We start from the raw sequence: 18,594 nt of genomic DNA, 5'->3' as shown, positions 1-18,594 counted from the left end.
TTTCTAGGTTTTGACGTGGTTTCTGCTTTTATATAAGTAAAATTTTCTGTCAACAATAGCGTAAACATATTTATTTTCATGCTCAAATTCACAGCCACAGAGGAACAAAGAGAATGGTAGGAAAGAAGGAAGGAGAATTCCAGCATCTATAAATAGAATTTAAAAATGTTTGACTCTTAAACATTAAGAGAAAGATAAACAAAGTCACATATTTTTATAAAATTTGTCTTCAGGCTTACTTGAGTGTTTACACAGCCATGTCTGTGTGATTAAGATTAATTTCATTAATATATTTCTTTAAGCATTTCAGTACTTTAAAAATATATCTTTGGAACTGGGGGGAAATATCAATTTTATGGCTGGTATGCCTAGGGAAATAATATGAAAATATGGATAGAGAAAACTCAGGGTAAGTTCATTATAACATTTGAGCAGGAAAAGCCAGTATATTCTTTAAATTCAGAGTTTATATTTAACTTTTGGGATTTTCTTCCATAGGAGGTTGTTCTATTACTTGAAAGACTTTTAAAAGTCAATTCATTTGTATTTTGCTTACATTTTCACATTTTAATCTTTGAATTGAGCAATATTAGCAATTTTATTGGAAAAGGCAATGGCACCCCACTCTAGTACTCTTGCCTGGAAAATCCCATGGATGGAGGAGCCTGGTAGGCTTCAGACCATAGGGTCGGGAAGAGTCGGACACGACTGAGCAACTTCACTTTCACTTTTCCCTTTCATGCATTGGAGAAGGAAATGGCAACCCACTCCAGTGTTCTTGCCTGGAGAATCCCAGGGATGGGGGAGCCTGGTGGGCCGCCGTCTACGGGGTCACACAGAGTCGGACACGACTGAAGTGACTTAGCAGCAGCAATTTTATATGCAGTTTTCATACTTGAAAATAAAATAGTGATAAATGAACCTAAATTATTTAAAGCAGTAAAGAATGAGATGAATGGCATCACCGATTTAACGGACATGAACTTGGGTAAACTCTGGGAGATATCGAGGGACAGGGAAGCCTGGTGAGCTGCAGTTCATGGGGTTGCAAAGAGACACAACTTAGCGACTGAACAACAACAATTTTATACTGGTTCAAATTAAGTGTGCATGTTGAATTGCTTTAGTCATGTCTGACTCTGTGACCCTATGGACTGTAGCCTGACAGGCTCCTCTCTCCATGAGCTTCTCCAGGCAAGAATACTGGAGTGGGTTGCCGTGCCCTCCTCCAGGGGATCTTCCTGACCCAGGTATTGAACCCTGGTCTCATTATGTCTCCTGCACTGGCAGGTGGGTTCTTTACTACCAGCACCACCTGCAAAGCCCTCAAAGTAGGCCCCCAAGGGAAAATGTCAACTGTATCCAAACTTGGGCTTTAAAAGACTTCTCCCCATGCAAAGAGTCGGACACGACTGAGCGACTGAACTGAACTGAACTGAACCCCATGGGCAAACACACACACACACATTCACTCACATACACAGTGTTTTGGTTATTTACATTGTAGCCTTAAGAACAGGCTTTAATTTAGTGTCTTAAAAATACTCAACTTTTTAAAAATTCATAACTGATTCTCACTCATTTTACATAAAAAATAAAAATAATCACAAAATAAAAAATAAATCTTAATTCTAATTCTATTAAAATTATGTCATCTTAATTCTAATAATTAGAAATAAAAATTAAAATTAATGTCATCTAATTCTAATAAAATTGTTGGTAGAAGGTAAAACTTGTTTTAAAAAATATTTTTATCCTTATTGAATAAATATTTGGTTTTCCTAAGATTATTGGAACTATTTGATTGAGGTGAATTCAGTTTTAAATTCTGTGTGGCAAGTTAGAGTATTCATGAATGAAAGAAAGAAAAGGTCTTTTGAACCAAGTCATTGATAAAATTTTCTAAAATTGATCCTTTATTTATTTTTCTGTTTTCAGAAAAAAAAAAAATCTAGTTTTTGTTTGTTTGTTTTTATAGTCCCAACTCCTAATCCAACTCCATTAGAAAAACATTAGTATTACAAAACTGCATTTGGAAGCAAAAGACAAAAATAGTGTTTGAAAAACTCTATTTTCTATGGTTTTCCAAATGAAAACTTTAGAAATTTGTTCTCCTAATTACTCATGTTCAAGTGTTCCAAACACTAATTTGGCTCTGGAAATTACATATGGAAAAACGGAAGCTGGCACTTGGGTGATTTTATCTTTCAAAATTTAGCTCAAATTCCAAGTACTATCTAAAATCTCTTGGAGCAAATTCTCTTTTCTCTTCTCTGTGTTTAATTAACAAAGTCAAAATCAAGGCCCCATTTCTCTGCCACAGCTGGATAACAACAAAGATGGACACTGAGCAAGACCTCTCCTGATACCCAATTAGTTACCAAGTCCTATCTTCCTCTGCCATATCTGTCACTTTCCCTTCGCTTTTCTTTTCTGTTCTCACTGTTCTGTGCTATGATGGATCTGACCTGAACTGGTTATCCTGACTCTGAACTTCAGAATCTTCCATATAACACACACATACACACACACACCCAAATGTATTTAACACTATATACCCCTGCTGGAAATGGAAACACATGTTTTAATGAGTACAAATGTGAGACAGAATAAAGTGAGCCAGTAACTTCCTGGAAAATCTAAGTCGTAAGTTCACCATACATATTTGCCCAATAGTGTGCTAAGTGACTAGTTTTACCATCCCCCACGGCTCCATAGCTTCCCTTGGGGCTGTCATCATGCTGAAGAATGGGTTATGACCTGTGGTGGCTCAGGTAGTAAAGCATTTGCCTGCAATGCAAGAGACTTTGGTAGGGTCTCTGGGTCAGGAAGATCCTCTGGAGAAGGGAATGGCTACCCACTCCAGTTTTCTTGCCTGGAGAATTCCATGGACAGAGGAGCCTGGTGGGCTACAGTCCATGGGGTCACAAAGAGTCAGACATGACAGAGCACTAACACTTTCACTTTTCTAACTGGCCTCCATGCTACTCACTTGACCATCCTCCTCCATAGGGCAGCTGGAGTGAGCTCTCTGAAATGCAAATCCCAATCTATTCACCTTGAGCCACCTTCTATCTCCGAGTGGTCTCCTACTTTCTTCACAAAGTCACATTCCTTAGTCATGACAAATAAGGCCCTTTGTGCAGAGGTCAGCTTTACTCACTAGGCGCTCTAGAAATATGGATCTACTTTGAACTGATGGAGTCTGATCCTTCTGCCTGGAAACCTGACACTATCTTTCTACCTTCCTTTGCCCCAGAGCTCCTACTGGCTTTAAAAAAAAAAAAAAAGTACTCCACTCCTCTGAGCTGAGCAATCAGAGAAAGAAACACCTCTGAGAAGTCACAAGCTGCCAGTGCTCAAGGCTTGGCAAGCAGATGAGTGCCTTCCAGCAAGGAAACTGGGTCCTTCTCCTCCTGTAAACACAGCCTGTCAAGGCTTGTTGAGCTGAGCAAGGGTTAGATTTCCCCTCTCACTCATCTTCTGGGCTGAGTGTCTCTGTAAAATGCTCAGATTGACAACTGCCTGGGCAAACCTGCCTATGTCACAGCATGTAGCCTAACCCATCCTGAGTCTTCAAAACCCAGAGCAGAAGTCAGGCCCTCCAGAAAGTGTTCTCTGACATTCTCTGGCATTTGTACCCGCAGTGTGAAATCACTCTTTTTGTTTCCTTGTGCCTTGTCCTTGATCCCATTGCAACAGTTGCTACACCTGATTATAACTGTTGCCATCCTCTCTGCCTGGGTGACTATCCTTAGTGGGGACTGTGTCTATCTCCACTGTGAGAAAGGTGCCTGGACTTACTGATGATTTGTCAGTTTCCATTCATAAAATAAAAAGCTATTATTCATGTTATCTAAAAGGGAACTTTAACATTACTTCAACTAGTTTCAAATAACTGCTAAGTCGCTTCAGTTGTGTCCGACTCTGTGAGACCCCATAGACGGCAGCCCACCAGGACCCGCCGTTCCTGGGATTCTCCAGGCAAGAACCCTGGAGTGGGTTGCCATTTCCTCCTCCAATGCAGGAAAGTGAAACGTGAAAGTGAAGTCGTTCAGTCGTGTCCGACTCCTAGCAACCCCATGGACTGCAGCCTACCAGGCTCCTCCGTCCATGGGACTTTCCAGGCAAGAGTACTGGAGTGGGTTGCCATTGTCTTCTTCAAATAACTGGGTTCCTCCAAAGTAGTAAAATCTAAAACATTTTTAAAAGGGCAAAACAAGTAGGAGAAGGAGGAACATAGATTATATTAAATGATGAAATTTGCTATAATTTTCAAAAATGGAATCTAATCTACTCATCAAATATTGAACATTATAACTAAAGATGACGTATTTTAACTTAGAAAACAGGTAGCCTGAGCTTCATGTGTTAAGAGCTGGAGATAGAATAACCCCAAGATCTAATCAGGTGAGACTTTCCTGTTGCTCTGGTTAGGGCTGTGGTCAACAATTCCTCTGATGTAAGTTAGTTTACTTTGTGTTCACATAGCAAGAGAATAGCAAAACCAGGTTCATGATGTGTTGCAGCTGAGAAAATGAAGCCTTGGCATATTAATATGTCCAAGTTCTCACAACTTGAACTCTGGGGCTGCTGCTCTGTTTACATCTCACTGCTTGCTAGTAAATGTACAAAGCTCACAATTTGCGACTGAGTAATAAAGACTGAAAGCCAGAGGTATTACCGTGGCTGGACTCTCCTCCCAGAGCCCATAGTCCATGCTGTCAAACCCATGGGCACTTTCTCATGTTGGACTATTGGTCTCCTAATTCATATCCTTATACCATTTGATCTCATATCCTTAACAGTAAATATTTGGAGAACTCACATTTATATATTACAAACCCACACTACTAAAAACTTATAATATAACAGAAGTAAAGCTTAATCATGTTCATATATTTTAATCTTTTTTTTTTTTTTTTAGAGAATGCTGTCCTAAGCCACAGGACAGCTCTCTGAGCCGAAGGTGCTCCAACTTCAAGAAGAAAGGCTAGTGCCATCTAGTGGCTTTATGTTAAACTGCACTCTCTCTGGCCAAGTGGTGCTCTGCTTGGCTTTCCTGTTACCTCAGAGGATAGACTCTAGTACATCTTCAGTTCCTCATTCTGTACACATTTATATTAGAGCCCAACTTCTTCTCTTCCTTCATCTCCTCTTCCTTTATTAAACATATCTTTCAGCTACGGTATTTTCCTTTATTTTCCTCTGTATTATGTAACATACAAATAAGATAGGCCAGAAAACATAATATGAACCTGATTCCACGTATATCCACTTATACATATGGGAAAAATGCTGTAATAAAATACAAAAAGTAGGGAATGTGAGATAGGGAATGTAAACTACCAGATAGGGTGTATTTATTTGTGTACTGGCTTATTATCAGACTTCTCCACTTGACGAGGAGGGATGGAATGATTTCTGTATCCCAAAAGCCTAGAACAAGGTTTGGTACACACAGAGAAAGCACAAATAAAATTTTGCTGAATCAATTAATTAGTTTGTTATTTGGGGATGGAATTATGGTTTATATTTTCTTAAAACAGACATATTTTGCAGATGTTCAATGATCAATGTGAATCACAATTCTAACTAGAAAAAAAAAAGTTGTAACTAATTGGTTAGCTTGGCCTTACAGACATAAGCATGCTCTTTCAGAGAAACCACAAAGATGACAAAGATCTTAGAGAGCCATCTAATCATTTACTCATTACCAGCCTGTGAGACAACTAATATCATTTTTATATCCTGTCTGCCACCTAACAGAGACCACAGTGGAGACTGAGAACATGCTGGTACCAATAGTCTCTGGAACAATTGATAAATAGTCAGCCTTCTTCCTCATTCTTATCTACATTGTGAAGATTAGGATGCTAAGGCTGGCAACCTAGTAACAGTCATTTCATATACAGAAGTGCTAGATAGCATATAAAAGATCAAGAAATTATCATGCCCAGGAAGATTCATGTGATTATAATAACAGGATAAGGTCAAGGAAATTTATTATGAAAGATGATTGTTAAAAGTATTATGAGAAAAATTAGACACACAAACCTCACAGCCTGCCACTGTCGATCCACCAAAAGATTGACTTTGTCAATTCTGACATTTTTGGCAAAATGTAGGCGTTTTGGCAAATCAGGACTCAAATAGGGCTTGAAATGCTGATCAGGTTTTCGGCACTGAAAAAGAGGTAAATTATTTCTTCATGACACCTATAAAATGGGAAAACTATGCATAAATGTAATGGATTTCCAAATCTCTTTGCACCTCTGGGATTATTAGGCATTTGCCCTTCCTCATCTCACCAACAGGACTTCTTAAGGGAAAACAGTGTGTGGATTTAGAGTCTGTATATTAAAAATTCACTACACCGCCCCTCCATCAGCATGGCTACACTACAGGTAAACCCTCACTAGCAGGGGTAAGAGGACCCCTCATGCTTATTCAAGATCAGGATATTAGGTGTAAGAGAAAAAAGGAGTGATTAACATAAAGGCATTTCTGCTTAAGCAGTCATTCCTACTTCAAATTTGCAGTGTGTCCCAGGTTATAGTAACTATTCTTTCCCTAGTGTTTCTTATCTTCAATCACTCGCATTTTATTCTGTTTTTACTATAATTGCATATTACCTATATGTAAATAAATCTAGCCCCACCCCAAGCAATGGTAAACTTATAAATCCATATAAATAGATATATATTTGCAAATATACTTTAAACACAGAATTATTAAAACCACTACACACTCTCCAGAATTGGTGAACTTCACCTTGAAAAATCCCAATTGCTTTGAGCTATCTAGAATTTGCCCTGCTTTTACAACCTGAGATGCAAGAGCCAATTAAAAGCAGTTTCAATTATATTTAAAGAAATGACTGCTCTTAACTGTATAAAAAGATCTATAAAATCCATGATTTGCTATTTCCTGATATTAAATCATACAAAAAATGTGAAAAATGGTGTTGCCCAAAACTCAGTAGCCTAGATCCTTTGAATGAAACATCAGCCCATTCAATTTAGAAGTCAGTGAAACTGGTACCAAAACAAATTTCCTACAGTGGTGTCAATTTCAAAACAAAAACAGCTAAAGTAAAAGCAACTGACAGGAATATAAAAAATTGTTGACTGAGGTTTAAGAAATAAATTACAAATGGTTTGGACTAGAAAATATAGAATACAATTTTCTTGAAACCCAGATTAAAGACATTGCATTAATCTAAATATATGTATTAGGAGGCAGTATACTTACACTGAGGTTCCTAACAATTTCTTCAGAATTAACTGTTTGAAAAGAAAAACAAATAAGTCATTACAATTGAAACTTGACAACTATAAAATTAAATAATTCAGGTGAATTGACATAGCTTATTAATGACTATGATCTGATACAATTAAATAAAAAGTATTTTAAGCAAAGAATTATTTTAGTATTTAAGAATGGAGTGGAATATATTTTAACCTAACAATATTAGATATTACCATAGACTTTATCAACAGACTGTATTTAAACATGGGAGTTTCTTATTTACTTCTGTGCGGTCTTCCCAAGAAGTCAGAAGAGGGGGCCTGGTAATACCTGAATTCTCAGAAATAGGGGCCTATATTATTTGCTTTTAGTTTTACCATTATTCTTCTATTTGGGCATCTTCACACTCACAGGTAAAAAAATCCTGAGGTATGTTACGAGTCCTGATGCGGGGGGCGGGTCCTTCAAACATGTAGAAGTTTATACTGGAAAAATAATCAGCCATGTATTCCAGTTTGTCACAATAGGTCTGATCCATTCCTGAATTAAAAAAAAAAAATGTCCACTGACTGTATAAGATGGTAACAATTGATTATCTCTGATCAGGTCAAACAGCAGATATTTTATGTTACATATATCAAACCAAGATTTTGAGAAGCTTTACAGTTTACCCAATCACTTCATTCTAAATGGCAGGCTTTGGAAGTCTTGGTAGTAGAAGAGAAGAATCAGGTTTATAAGAAAGAATGGATAGGAATTATAAACAGATCACCTGTTCAATGTAGATCAGTTAATTTTGAAAAAGAATGTTCTCTATAGAGAGCTAATTTATAAAATTTGATTTGTACATAAGGCAAGATGAAATACTTTCATCCAAAGTATAGCATACATTTTTATAAAACAATAAAATAAGTAGGAGAACAAAGTTTAAAGAATATTTATTTTTCATAAGGGACTTATTTAAATATATATGAGCAGCATATATTCCTAAAAAGATTTGTAGTTAACTCTTTTTTTTATTTGAAGATTTTTCAGACTCAGTCCATACTTTTCCTTGTATTATTTTTATTTACTTCATTATTTGTATGTTTTATAATTTCTTTTAACAAGATATGTATTAAAACATTTCCCTTAACTTTAGAGCAATTAGAAACTCTTTAATTACTATGTTTCACATCATCTTGATGTCCTAAGATATAAACAGAAGTTCTATAGACATGCTCCTTTTCATCTTATTGTCCCTCTAGGCCACCCCATCCAGAAAAGATCTACCTCTCCCTTATGTACTTCCTCACACACCATATCGAGGAAACTTCTCAGCATTGAGTTAGCACTTTAAAAATATTTGTTGAATGAATGAGTACTTTAAAAATGAGGTTGCAGAGGGCGTGGCAGCATCTCACCTCCTTACACATTCAAGTTAACTGAAATGGAAAGCTAACCTCAAGTTGAGAAATGTGGAGTGCTAGGACTTTAGAGAAGTCTATTCACGTGATTCAGAAAAAATACGCAGGACATCGTAAAGCTAGCCAACACAGTCAATTGAAGCCAATCTATAGGAAAGAATCATTTACTGAAAAAAGAGGCACTTTTTGTGATTGAATAACAGCCCAACTGTATCCCTATAGAGCTCTAACTCCATCTTTACAGAAAATGAAATGTATGGATACAGTTTTCAGAATGACTGCTAGAATAATTGAACTTAAAGTATAAATTTTAGTCCTCTAGTCACAGCCTACCATTCTTAGTGCATTCAAGAGCTTCTAGGTCTAGAAATACAGACTCTAAAATTCCTTATTATATTTGTGTGCTCCCCAAAGTGATAAGATAGAATCAATGATAAAATATGATTTAAAAAAGCATACCATGGTCAGCCAAAAGGATTATATTGACACAATTGACTAAGTTTCTCTGCTTTAGGCCTTCCATTAACAATCCAAAAGTTTTATCTACCAACTGTAAGGCTTCAATTACCTAAAAAGAAAAAAAAAATTGAAGTTAAGATTGTCTTCATGAATTGAGGCTTAATTAATTAAATTATTATCTAACGGAGTAAAAATTAAATACATTTCCTTCTCTGAAATTGTTGGATTTTGAATAGGATATCAGAGCCCAGCACCCATGCTACATGTACAAAAGACCAATTCCTTATATTCCTATAGACAAAAAAAAATTAAGGCATTTTCTATAAGACAGAAGACTAGGCAATAAATATCTGAGAAAAAGTATTCAACATCAACAAACATTATTCAACTGAAAATATTTTCCTGATTGTGTCCAATGCTGGGTAGTAGAGTTGGTAGACACTTCCATAGGAGCCCAAATGGTTGCACGTGTTCTAGAAGACTGTGTGACAATGTCTAGCCAGAGAGTTGGAAAGGGGTGTAAGTTGTAACCTAATAATACTGTTCCTGGGTGTTTATCTGAAGTAAACAGAGTGCAAATGGAGATTTACACGCAAGGCCAGTCATCACATTATTTATTTACAATTTAAATACAAGAAAAAAAATTATGCCACATCCTTCAGTGGGCATACTCAATAGCCACTAAAAAAAAAAAAAAAAAAAACATAGGAAGACAATCACAATACAATGTTACATAGAAAATGTTAAAATCAAACTGTATACACACTCATACATATTGCATAATGCAATTTTGTTTTAAAACATGTTTAGTGTTTCATAGTAAAAGCACACGAACAGAAAACCAAGATAAAATATCAGATCAGAACAGATCAGTCGCTCAATCGTGTCCGACTCTTCGCGACCCCGTGAATCGCAGCCCACCAGGCTTCCCTGTCCATCACCAACTCCCAGAGTTCACTCAGACTCACGTCCACCAAGTCAGTGATGCCACCCAGCTATCTCATCCTCTGTCGTCCCCTTCTGCTCCTGCCCCCAATACCTCCCAGCATCAGAGTCTTTTCCAATGAGTCAACTCTTCACATGAGGTGGCCAAAGTACTGGAGTTTCAGCTTTAGCATCATTCCTTCCAAAGAAATCCCAGGGCTGATCTCCTTCAGAATGCACTGGTTGGATCTCCTTGCAGTCCAAGGGACTCAAGAGAGTCTTCTCCAACACCACAGTTTAAAAGCATCAATTCTTCGGCGGTCAGCCTTCTTCACAGTCCAACTCTCACATCCATACATGACCACAGGAAAAACCATAGCCTTGACTTGACGAACCTTTGTTGGCAAAGTAATGTCTCTGCTTTTGAATATGCTATCTAGGTTGGTCATCACTTTCCTTTCAAGGAGTAAGCGTCTTTTAATTTCATGGCTGCAGTCACCATCTGCACTGATTTGGGAGCCCAGAAAAATGAAGTCTGACACTGTTTCCACTATTTCCCCATCTATTTCCCATGAAGTGGTGGGACCAGATGCCATGATCTTCGTTTTCTGAATGTTGAGCTTTAAGCCAACTTTTTCACTCTCCACTTTCACTTTCATCAAGAGGCTTTTGAGTTCCTCTTCACTTTCTGCCATAAGGGTGGTGTCATCTGCATATCTGAGGTTATTGATATTTCTCCCGGCAATCTTGATTCCAGCTTGTGTTTCTTCCAGTCCAGTGTTTCTCATGATGTACTCTGCATAGAAGTTAAATAAGCAGGGTGACAATATACACCCTTGACGTACTCCTTTTCCTATTTGTAACCAGTCTGTTGTTCCATGTCCATTTCTAACTGTTGCTTGCTGACATGCATACAGATTTCTTAAGAGGCAGATCAGGTGGTCTAGTATTCCCATCTCTTTCAGAATTTTCCACAGTTGATTGTGATCCACACAGTCAAAGGCTTTGGCATAGTCAATACAGCAGAAATAGATGTTTCTCTGGAACTCTCTTGCTTTTTCGATGATCCAGCGGATGTTGGCAATTTGATCTCTGGTTCCTCTGCCTTTTCTAAAACCAGCTTGAACATCAGGAAGTTCACGGTTCACATATTGCTGAAGCCTGGCTTGGAGAATTTTGAGCATTCCTTTACTAGCGTGTGAGATAACTGCAATTGTGCAGTAGTTTGAGCATTCTTTGGCATTTCCTTTCTTTGGGATTGGAATGAGAACTGACCTTTTCCAGTCCTGTGGCCACTGCTGAGTTTTCCAAATTTGCTGGCATACTGAGTGCAGCACTTTCACAGCATCATCTTTCAGGATTTGAAAGAGCTCAGCTGGAATTCCATCACCTCCACTAGCTTTGTTCGTAGTGATGCTTTCTAAGGCCCACTTGACTTCACATTCCAGGATGTCTGGCTCTAGGTCAGTGATCACACCATCGTGATTATCTGGGTCATGAAGATCTTTTTTGTACAGTTCTTCTGTGTATTCTTGCCATCTCTTCTTAATATCTTCTGCTTCTGTTAGGTCCATACCATTTCTGTCCTTTATCGAGCCCATCTTTGCATGAAACGTTCCTTTGGTATCTCTGATTTTCTTGAAGGGATCTCTAGTCTTTCCCATTCTGTGGTTTTCCTCTATTTCTTTGCATTGATCACTGAAGAAGGCTTTGCTATTCTTTGGAACTCTGTATTCAGATGTTTATATCTTTCCTTTTCTCCTTTGCTTTTTGCTTCTCTTCTTTTCACAGCTATTTATAAGGCCTCCCCAGACGGCCATTTTCCTTTTTTGCATTTCTTTTCCATGGGGATGGTCTTGATCCCTGTCTCCTGTACAATGTCACAAACCTCAGTCCATAGTTCATCAGGCACTCTATCTATCAGATCTAGGCCCTTAAATCTATTTCTCACTTCCACTGTATAATCATAATAGCAAGGTACTATTAACAGTGGTTGTCTCTGAATAGTGAATTGGAGTTCATTTTTATTTTGATTGTATTCTTTCATGATTTTAGATTTTTTCTACACTTTATAAATATAGTATATTGAATTGACTTAAGATTTAAGTGAATAAATTTTTAACTAACATGACTTCATTATTTTTTTCAGTAAATAGAATGTATAATAGCAATGGATTGGGAAACTGATTGCATTTTTTTTTTTTTTTGAGAAAGAATTTTACAAGCCAATTACTATTAGTGCACTATCTAATGAAATTCTCTAAGTAAATATTCATGGATGGTGCTATTGGAATTTCCAGTTATAGAGACCAGGAAACTTGAGGTTTAACTTAAAGATCTAGAACAAGTTAATGTTTCTCCATCTGTTTTGCCTCTTCTTAAATTTCACATGAGGCTTAGTCTTAATCCTTCTGTTCTCCTGCTTCACTCTTTCTTTCTTTAGGACATCTCCTCTTCTATGACTGTCTATATGCTGCTAAGCAGTCTGATCTTCATCTCCTTTGAGCTCTAAATCCACATTCGCAGTTGCCTTCTGGACATCTCCATTTAGACATCACAGGCATCCCAATTACAAAATAATGTCTTCTAAGAAGATCCCCTTCCGTGGCCTTACTGGAATGAACCTGCCTGCTTATGCTAGAAATCTGAAACTCTCCTACCCCATCACCTGTCTCACACAAAGTCATATGAAGTCTATCTCTTAATCTCAAACACATCTTCTTCTATCCACAATGGCTATCACTATCATGGTCCAAGTCACTACCATCTCTTTCTTGAAATGTTGCAAAGTCTAACTCATCTCTCCCTACTTTCCCTTGCTTCCTCTAACCCATTCCTCTTACACAGTAAAAGTGGTATTTAAATTCACATAGATCTGATTAGGTCCTTCCCTGATTAAAATGCTTCAATATTTTCATTGCATATTTTATGGCCTAGAAGAACTTGCAAGATTTGGTGCCTGCCTCCTGTTATAGGTTTTCCCTTAGCCCTCTCCCCTAGTTCATAGTGCTCCAGACATTAGTGGGAGATGGTTCTCCTTCGGCATCCACACAGCACCTGGCATAGAGCAGTACATGGTAGGAGGTAGCTGCTATTATTATTTTTACCATCATCATATTGTCTAGCCACCTATCCATTTGTCTGTCCATCCATTGCTCATTTTATGTTTTCTTCTAATGTGCTCAGCTCCTCCCTTAATCAGGCCGTTTGTAAACTTTTTTTCCCTTTTGTTATTCAGAGAACGTTCTAACCAGCCTTAACCCAGACTACGTTAACCCCTCAAGATCTCTCAGGAAATCCTGATCTGTTCCTTTGAAGTACTTGTCCAAATTATACTCAAAATTTATTTGGATACTGAACCAGAGTGCTGTATAGAAGAAAAAGGTATGGTGCCTAATGTCAGCCATAGGGATCAGACAAATGCAGATTAGAGCTGTTGTTTAGTTGTTAAGTCATGTCTGACTCTTTGTGACCCCATGGACTATAGCCCACCAGGCTCCTCAGTCCATGGAATTTTCCAGGCAAGAATACTGGAATAGGTTGCCATTTCCTACTCCAGGAGATCTTCCTGACTCAGGGATAGAATCCGTGTCTCTTGCATTGTCAGGTGGGTTCTTTACCACTGAGCCACCTTGGAAGCCTCAGATTAGAGTATCTCTCTCAAATCAAATCAAACATGGATAACAATTAAAATGGAAAAGAAGAAATGGTGAATATGTTTTAGATAGTTACTAAGCCTCTTGGAGAGCACAAACAACCTTGTGCTCATCAGGACCCAGGAGAAAGGAGCAGTGATCCCACAAGAGACTGATCCAGACTTGCCTGTGAGTGTCCAGGAGACTCCAGGAGAGGTGTGGGTCGGAGGTGGCCTGATGCAGGGTTGGGGGCACTGAGTGTAGCAGTGCTGCATGCGACCTTTTGAAAGAGGTCACCATTATCTTCATTACCTCCACCATAGTTTGGCCCCAGGTAAATAAGAGGGAGGGAACACAGCCCCACCCATCAACAGAAAATTTGATTAAAGATTTACTGAGCATGGCCCAGTCAATGCAAAGAAATAGAGGAAAACAACAGAATGGGAAAGGCTAGAGATCTCTTCAAGAAAATCAGATACCAAGGGAACATTTCATGCAAGGATGGGCTCGATAAAGGACAGAAATGGTATGGACCTAACAGAAGCAGAAGATATTAAGAAGAGATGGCAAGAATACACAGAAGAACTGTACAAAAAAGATCTTCATGACCCAGATAATCACGATGGTGTGATCACTGACCTAGAGCCAGACATCCTGGAATGTGAAGTCAAGTGGGCCTTAGAAAGCATCACTACGAACAAAGCTAGTGGAGGTGATGGAATTCCAGTTGAGCTCTTTCAAATCCTGAAAGATGATGCTGTGAAAGTGCTGCACTCAATATCCCAGCAAATTTGGAAAATTCAGCAGTGGCCTCAGGACTGGAAAAGGTCAGTTTTCATTCCAATCCCAAAGAAAGGAAATGCCAAAGAATGCTCAAACTACTGCACAATTGCAGTTATCTCACATGCTAGTAAAGGAATGCTCAAAATTCTCCAAGTCAGGCTTCAGCAATATGTGAACCGTGAACTTCCTGATGTTCAAGCTGGTTTTAGAAAAGGCAGAGGAACCAGAGATCAAATTGCCAACATCCACTGGATCATGGAAAAAGCAAGAGAGTTCCAGAAAAACATCTATTTCTGCTGTATTGACTATGCCAAAGCCTTTGACTGTGTGGATCACAATCAACTGTGGAAAATTCTGAAAGAGATGGGAATACCAGAACACCTGATCTGCCTCTTGAGAAATTTGTATGCATGTCAGGAAGCAACAGTTAGAAATGGACATGGAACAACAGACTGGTTCCAAATAGGAAAAGGAGTTTGTCAAGGCTGTATATTGTCACCCTGCTTATTTAACTTCTATGCAGAGTACATCATGAGAAACGCTGGACTGGAAGAAACACAAGCTGGAATCAAGATTGCCAGGAGAAATATCAATAACCTCAGATATGCAGATGACACCACCCTTATGGCAGAAAGTGAAGAGGAACTCAAAAGCCTCTTGATGAAAGTGAAAGTGGAGAGTGAAAAAGTTGGCTTAAAGCTCAACATTCAGAAAACGAAGATCATGGCATCCGGTCCCATCACTTCATGGGAAATAGATGGGGAAACAGTGGAAACAGTGTCAGACTTTATTTTTCTGGGCTTCAAAATCAGTGTAGATGGTGACTGCAGCCATGAAATTAAAAGACGCTTACTCCTTGAAAGGAAAGTGATGACCAACCTAGATAGCATATTCAAAAGCAGAGACATTACTTTGCCAACAAAGGTTCGTCTAGTCAAGGCTATGGTTTTTCCTGTGGTCATGTATGGATGTGAGAGTTGGACTGTGAAGAAGGCTGAGAGCTGAAGAATTGATGCTTTTGAACTGTGGTGTTGGAGAAGACTCTCTTGAGTCCCTTGGACTGCAAGGAGATCCAACCAGTCCATTCTGAAGGAGATCAGCCCTGGGATTTCTTTGGAAGGAATGATGCTAAAGCTGAAACTCCAGTACTTTGGCCACCTCATGTGAAGAGTTGACTCATTGGAAAAGACTCTGATGCTGGGAGGTATTGGGGGCAGGAGCAGAAGGGGACGACAGAGGATGAGATGGCTGGATGGCATCACTGACTCGATGGACGTGAATCTGGGTGAACTCTGGGAGTTGGTGATGGACAGGGAGGCCTGGCGTGCTGCGATTCATGGGGTCGCAAAGAGTCAGACACGACTGAGCAACTGAACTGAACTGAACTGAGCATGGCCCTGAGCATCAGAACAACAACAAATTTCCCCTTCAATCAGTCTCTGCCATCAGGAAGCTTCCATAAGCCTCTTTCCTTCTCCATCAGAATGCAGACAGACCGAAAACCACAATCACAGAAAACTAAGCAATCTGATCACATGGACCACAGCTTTGTCTAACTCAATGAAACTAGGAGTCATGCTGTGTAGGGCCACTCAAGACAGATGGGTCATGGTAGAGTGTTCTGACAAAACATGGTCCACTGGAGAAGGGAATGGCAAACAACTTCAGAATTCTTGTCTTGTGAACCCCATGAATAGTATGAAAAAGCAAAAAGATAGGACACTGAAAGATGAACTCCCCAGGTTTGTAAGTGCCCAATATGCTGGAGATCAGTGGAGAAAAAACTCCAGAAAGAATGAAGAGACAGAGCCAAAGTGAAAACAACACCCAGTTGTGGATGTGACTGGTGATGCAAGTAAAGTCTGATGCTGTAAAGAACAATATTTTATAGACACCTGGAATGTTAGGTCCATGAATCAAGGCAAGTTGGAAGTGGTCAAACAGGAGATGGCAAAAGTAACATCAATATTTCAGGAATCAGTGAACTAAAATGGACTGGAATGGGCGAATTTAACTCAGATGACCATTATATCTACTACTGTGGGCAAGAATCCCTTAGAAGAAACAGAGTAGCCATCATAGTCAACAAAAGAGTCTGAAATGCAGTACTTGGATGCAATCTCAAAAATGACAGAATGATATCTGTTAGTTTCCAAGGCAAACCATTCAATATCACAGTAATCCAAGCCTATGCCCCGACCAGTAATGATGAAGAAGCTGAATTTGAATGGTTCTATGAAGACTTGCAAGACCTTCTAGAGCTAACACCCAAAAAAGATGTCCTTTTCATTATAGGGGACTGGAATGCAAAAGTACAAAGTCAAGAATACCTGGAGTAACAGGAAAATTTGGCCTTGGAGTACGGAATGAAGCAGGGCAAAGGCTAATAGAGTTTTGCCAAGAGAATGCACTGGTCATAGCAAACACCCTCTTCCACCAACACAAGAGAAGACTCTACACATGGACATCACCAGATGGTCAATACCGAAATCAGATTGATTATATTCTTTGCAGCCGAAGATGGAGAAGCTCTAGATAGTCAGTGAAAACAAGATAGGGAGCTGACTGTGCCTCAGATCATGAACTCCTTATTGTCAAATTCAGACTGAAATTGAAGAAAGTAGGGAAAACCACTAGACAATTCAGGTATGACCTAAATCAAATCCCTTATGATTTTACAGTGGAAATGAGAAATAGATTCAAGGGATTAGATTTGATAGAGAACCTGAAGAACTATGGACGGATGTTCATAACAGTGTAGAGGAGGCAGGGATCAAGACCATCCCCAAGGAAAAGAAATGCAAAAAAGCAAAATGGTTGTCTGAGGAGGCCTTACAAATAGCTGTGAAAAGAAGAGAAGTGAAAGGCATAAGAGAAAAGGAAAGATATACCCATTTGAATGAAGAGTTCTAAAGAATAGCACGGAGAGATAAGAAAGCCTTCTTCAGTGATCAGTGCAAAGAAATAAAGGAAAACAATAGAATGAGAAAGACTAGACATCTCTTTAAGAAAATTAGAGATACCAAGGGAACATTTCCTACAAAGATGGGCACAATAAAGGACAGAAATGGTAGGGACCTAACAGAAGCAGAAGATATTAAGAAGAGGTGGCAAGAATTCACAGAAGAACTATACAAAAAAAGATCTTCACGACCCAGATAATCATGATGGTGTGATCACTCACCTAGAGCCAGACATCCTGGAATGTGAAGTTAAGTGGGCCTTAGGAAGCATCACTACAAACAAAGCTAGTGGAGGTGATGGAATTCCAGTTGAGCTATTTCAAATCCTAAAAGATGATGCTGTGAAAGTGCTGTGCTCAATATGCCAGCAAATGTGGAAAACTCAACAGTGGCCACAGGACTGGAAAAGATCAGTTTTCATTTCAATCCCAAAGAAAGGCAATGCCAAATAATCCTCAAACTAGCACACAATTGTACTCATCTCACACGCTAGTAAAGTAATGTACTTCAACAGTACATGAACTGTGAACATCCTAATGTTCAAGTTGGATTTAGAAAAAGCAGAAGAACCAGAGATCAAATTGCCAACATCTGCTGGATCATTGAAAAAGCAGGAGAGTTCCAGAAAAACATCTACTTCTGCTTTATTGACTACCCCAAAGCCTTTGACTGTGGGGATCACAATAAACTGTAGAAAATTCTGGAAGAGATGGGAATACCAGACCACCTGACCTGCCTCCTGAGAAATCTGTATTCAGGTCAGGAAGCAACAGTTATAAGTGGATATAGAACAATAGACTGGTTCCAAATAGGGAAAGGAGTACGTCAAGGCTGTATATTGTCATCCTGCTTATTTAACTTCTATGCAGAGTACATCATGAAAAATGCTGGGTTGGATAAAGCACAAGCTGGAATCAAGATTTCAGGAGAAATATCAATAACCTCAGATATGCAGATGACACCACCCTTATGGCAGAAAGCGAGGAAGAACTAGAAAGCCTTTTGATGAAAGTGAAAGAGGAGAGTGAAAAAGTTGGCTTAAAACTCAACATTCAGAAAATGAAGATCATGGCATCCGGTCCCATCACTTCATGGGAAATAGATGGGGAAACAGTGGAAACAGTGACAGACTTTATTTTGGGGGGCTCCAAGATCACTGCAGATGGTACTGCA

The 18,594-nt window shown here is 38.9% G+C and overlaps 1 protein-coding gene across 1 annotated transcript in view; it reads right to left on the bottom strand.

Moving 5' to 3' along the window:
- Positions 1 to 18,594, bottom strand: part of ENPP3 (ectonucleotide pyrophosphatase/phosphodiesterase 3) — an 88,314-nt gene that overhangs the window by 25,789 nt on the left and 43,931 nt on the right. Inside the window, exons 12-15 of the mRNA XM_027551560.1 lie at positions 9,117 to 9,225; positions 7,663 to 7,791; positions 7,255 to 7,286; positions 6,058 to 6,185 (exon numbers count right to left, since the gene is read on the bottom strand). Coding sequence (XP_027407361.1) covers positions 6,058 to 6,185; positions 7,255 to 7,286; positions 7,663 to 7,791; positions 9,117 to 9,225 — 398 coding nt within the window. The remainder of the gene's footprint in view (positions 1 to 6,057; positions 6,186 to 7,254; positions 7,287 to 7,662; positions 7,792 to 9,116; positions 9,226 to 18,594) is intronic.

This window comes from Bos indicus x Bos taurus, chromosome 9 (genome assembly GCF_003369695.1).
Source record: "Bos indicus x Bos taurus breed Angus x Brahman F1 hybrid chromosome 9, Bos_hybrid_MaternalHap_v2.0, whole genome shotgun sequence".
NCBI classification, from domain to species: domain Eukaryota; kingdom Metazoa; phylum Chordata; class Mammalia; order Artiodactyla; family Bovidae; genus Bos; species Bos indicus x Bos taurus.
The sequence above is the reverse complement of the archived record's forward strand: the minus strand, read 5'-3'. Positions and strand labels throughout refer to the sequence as shown.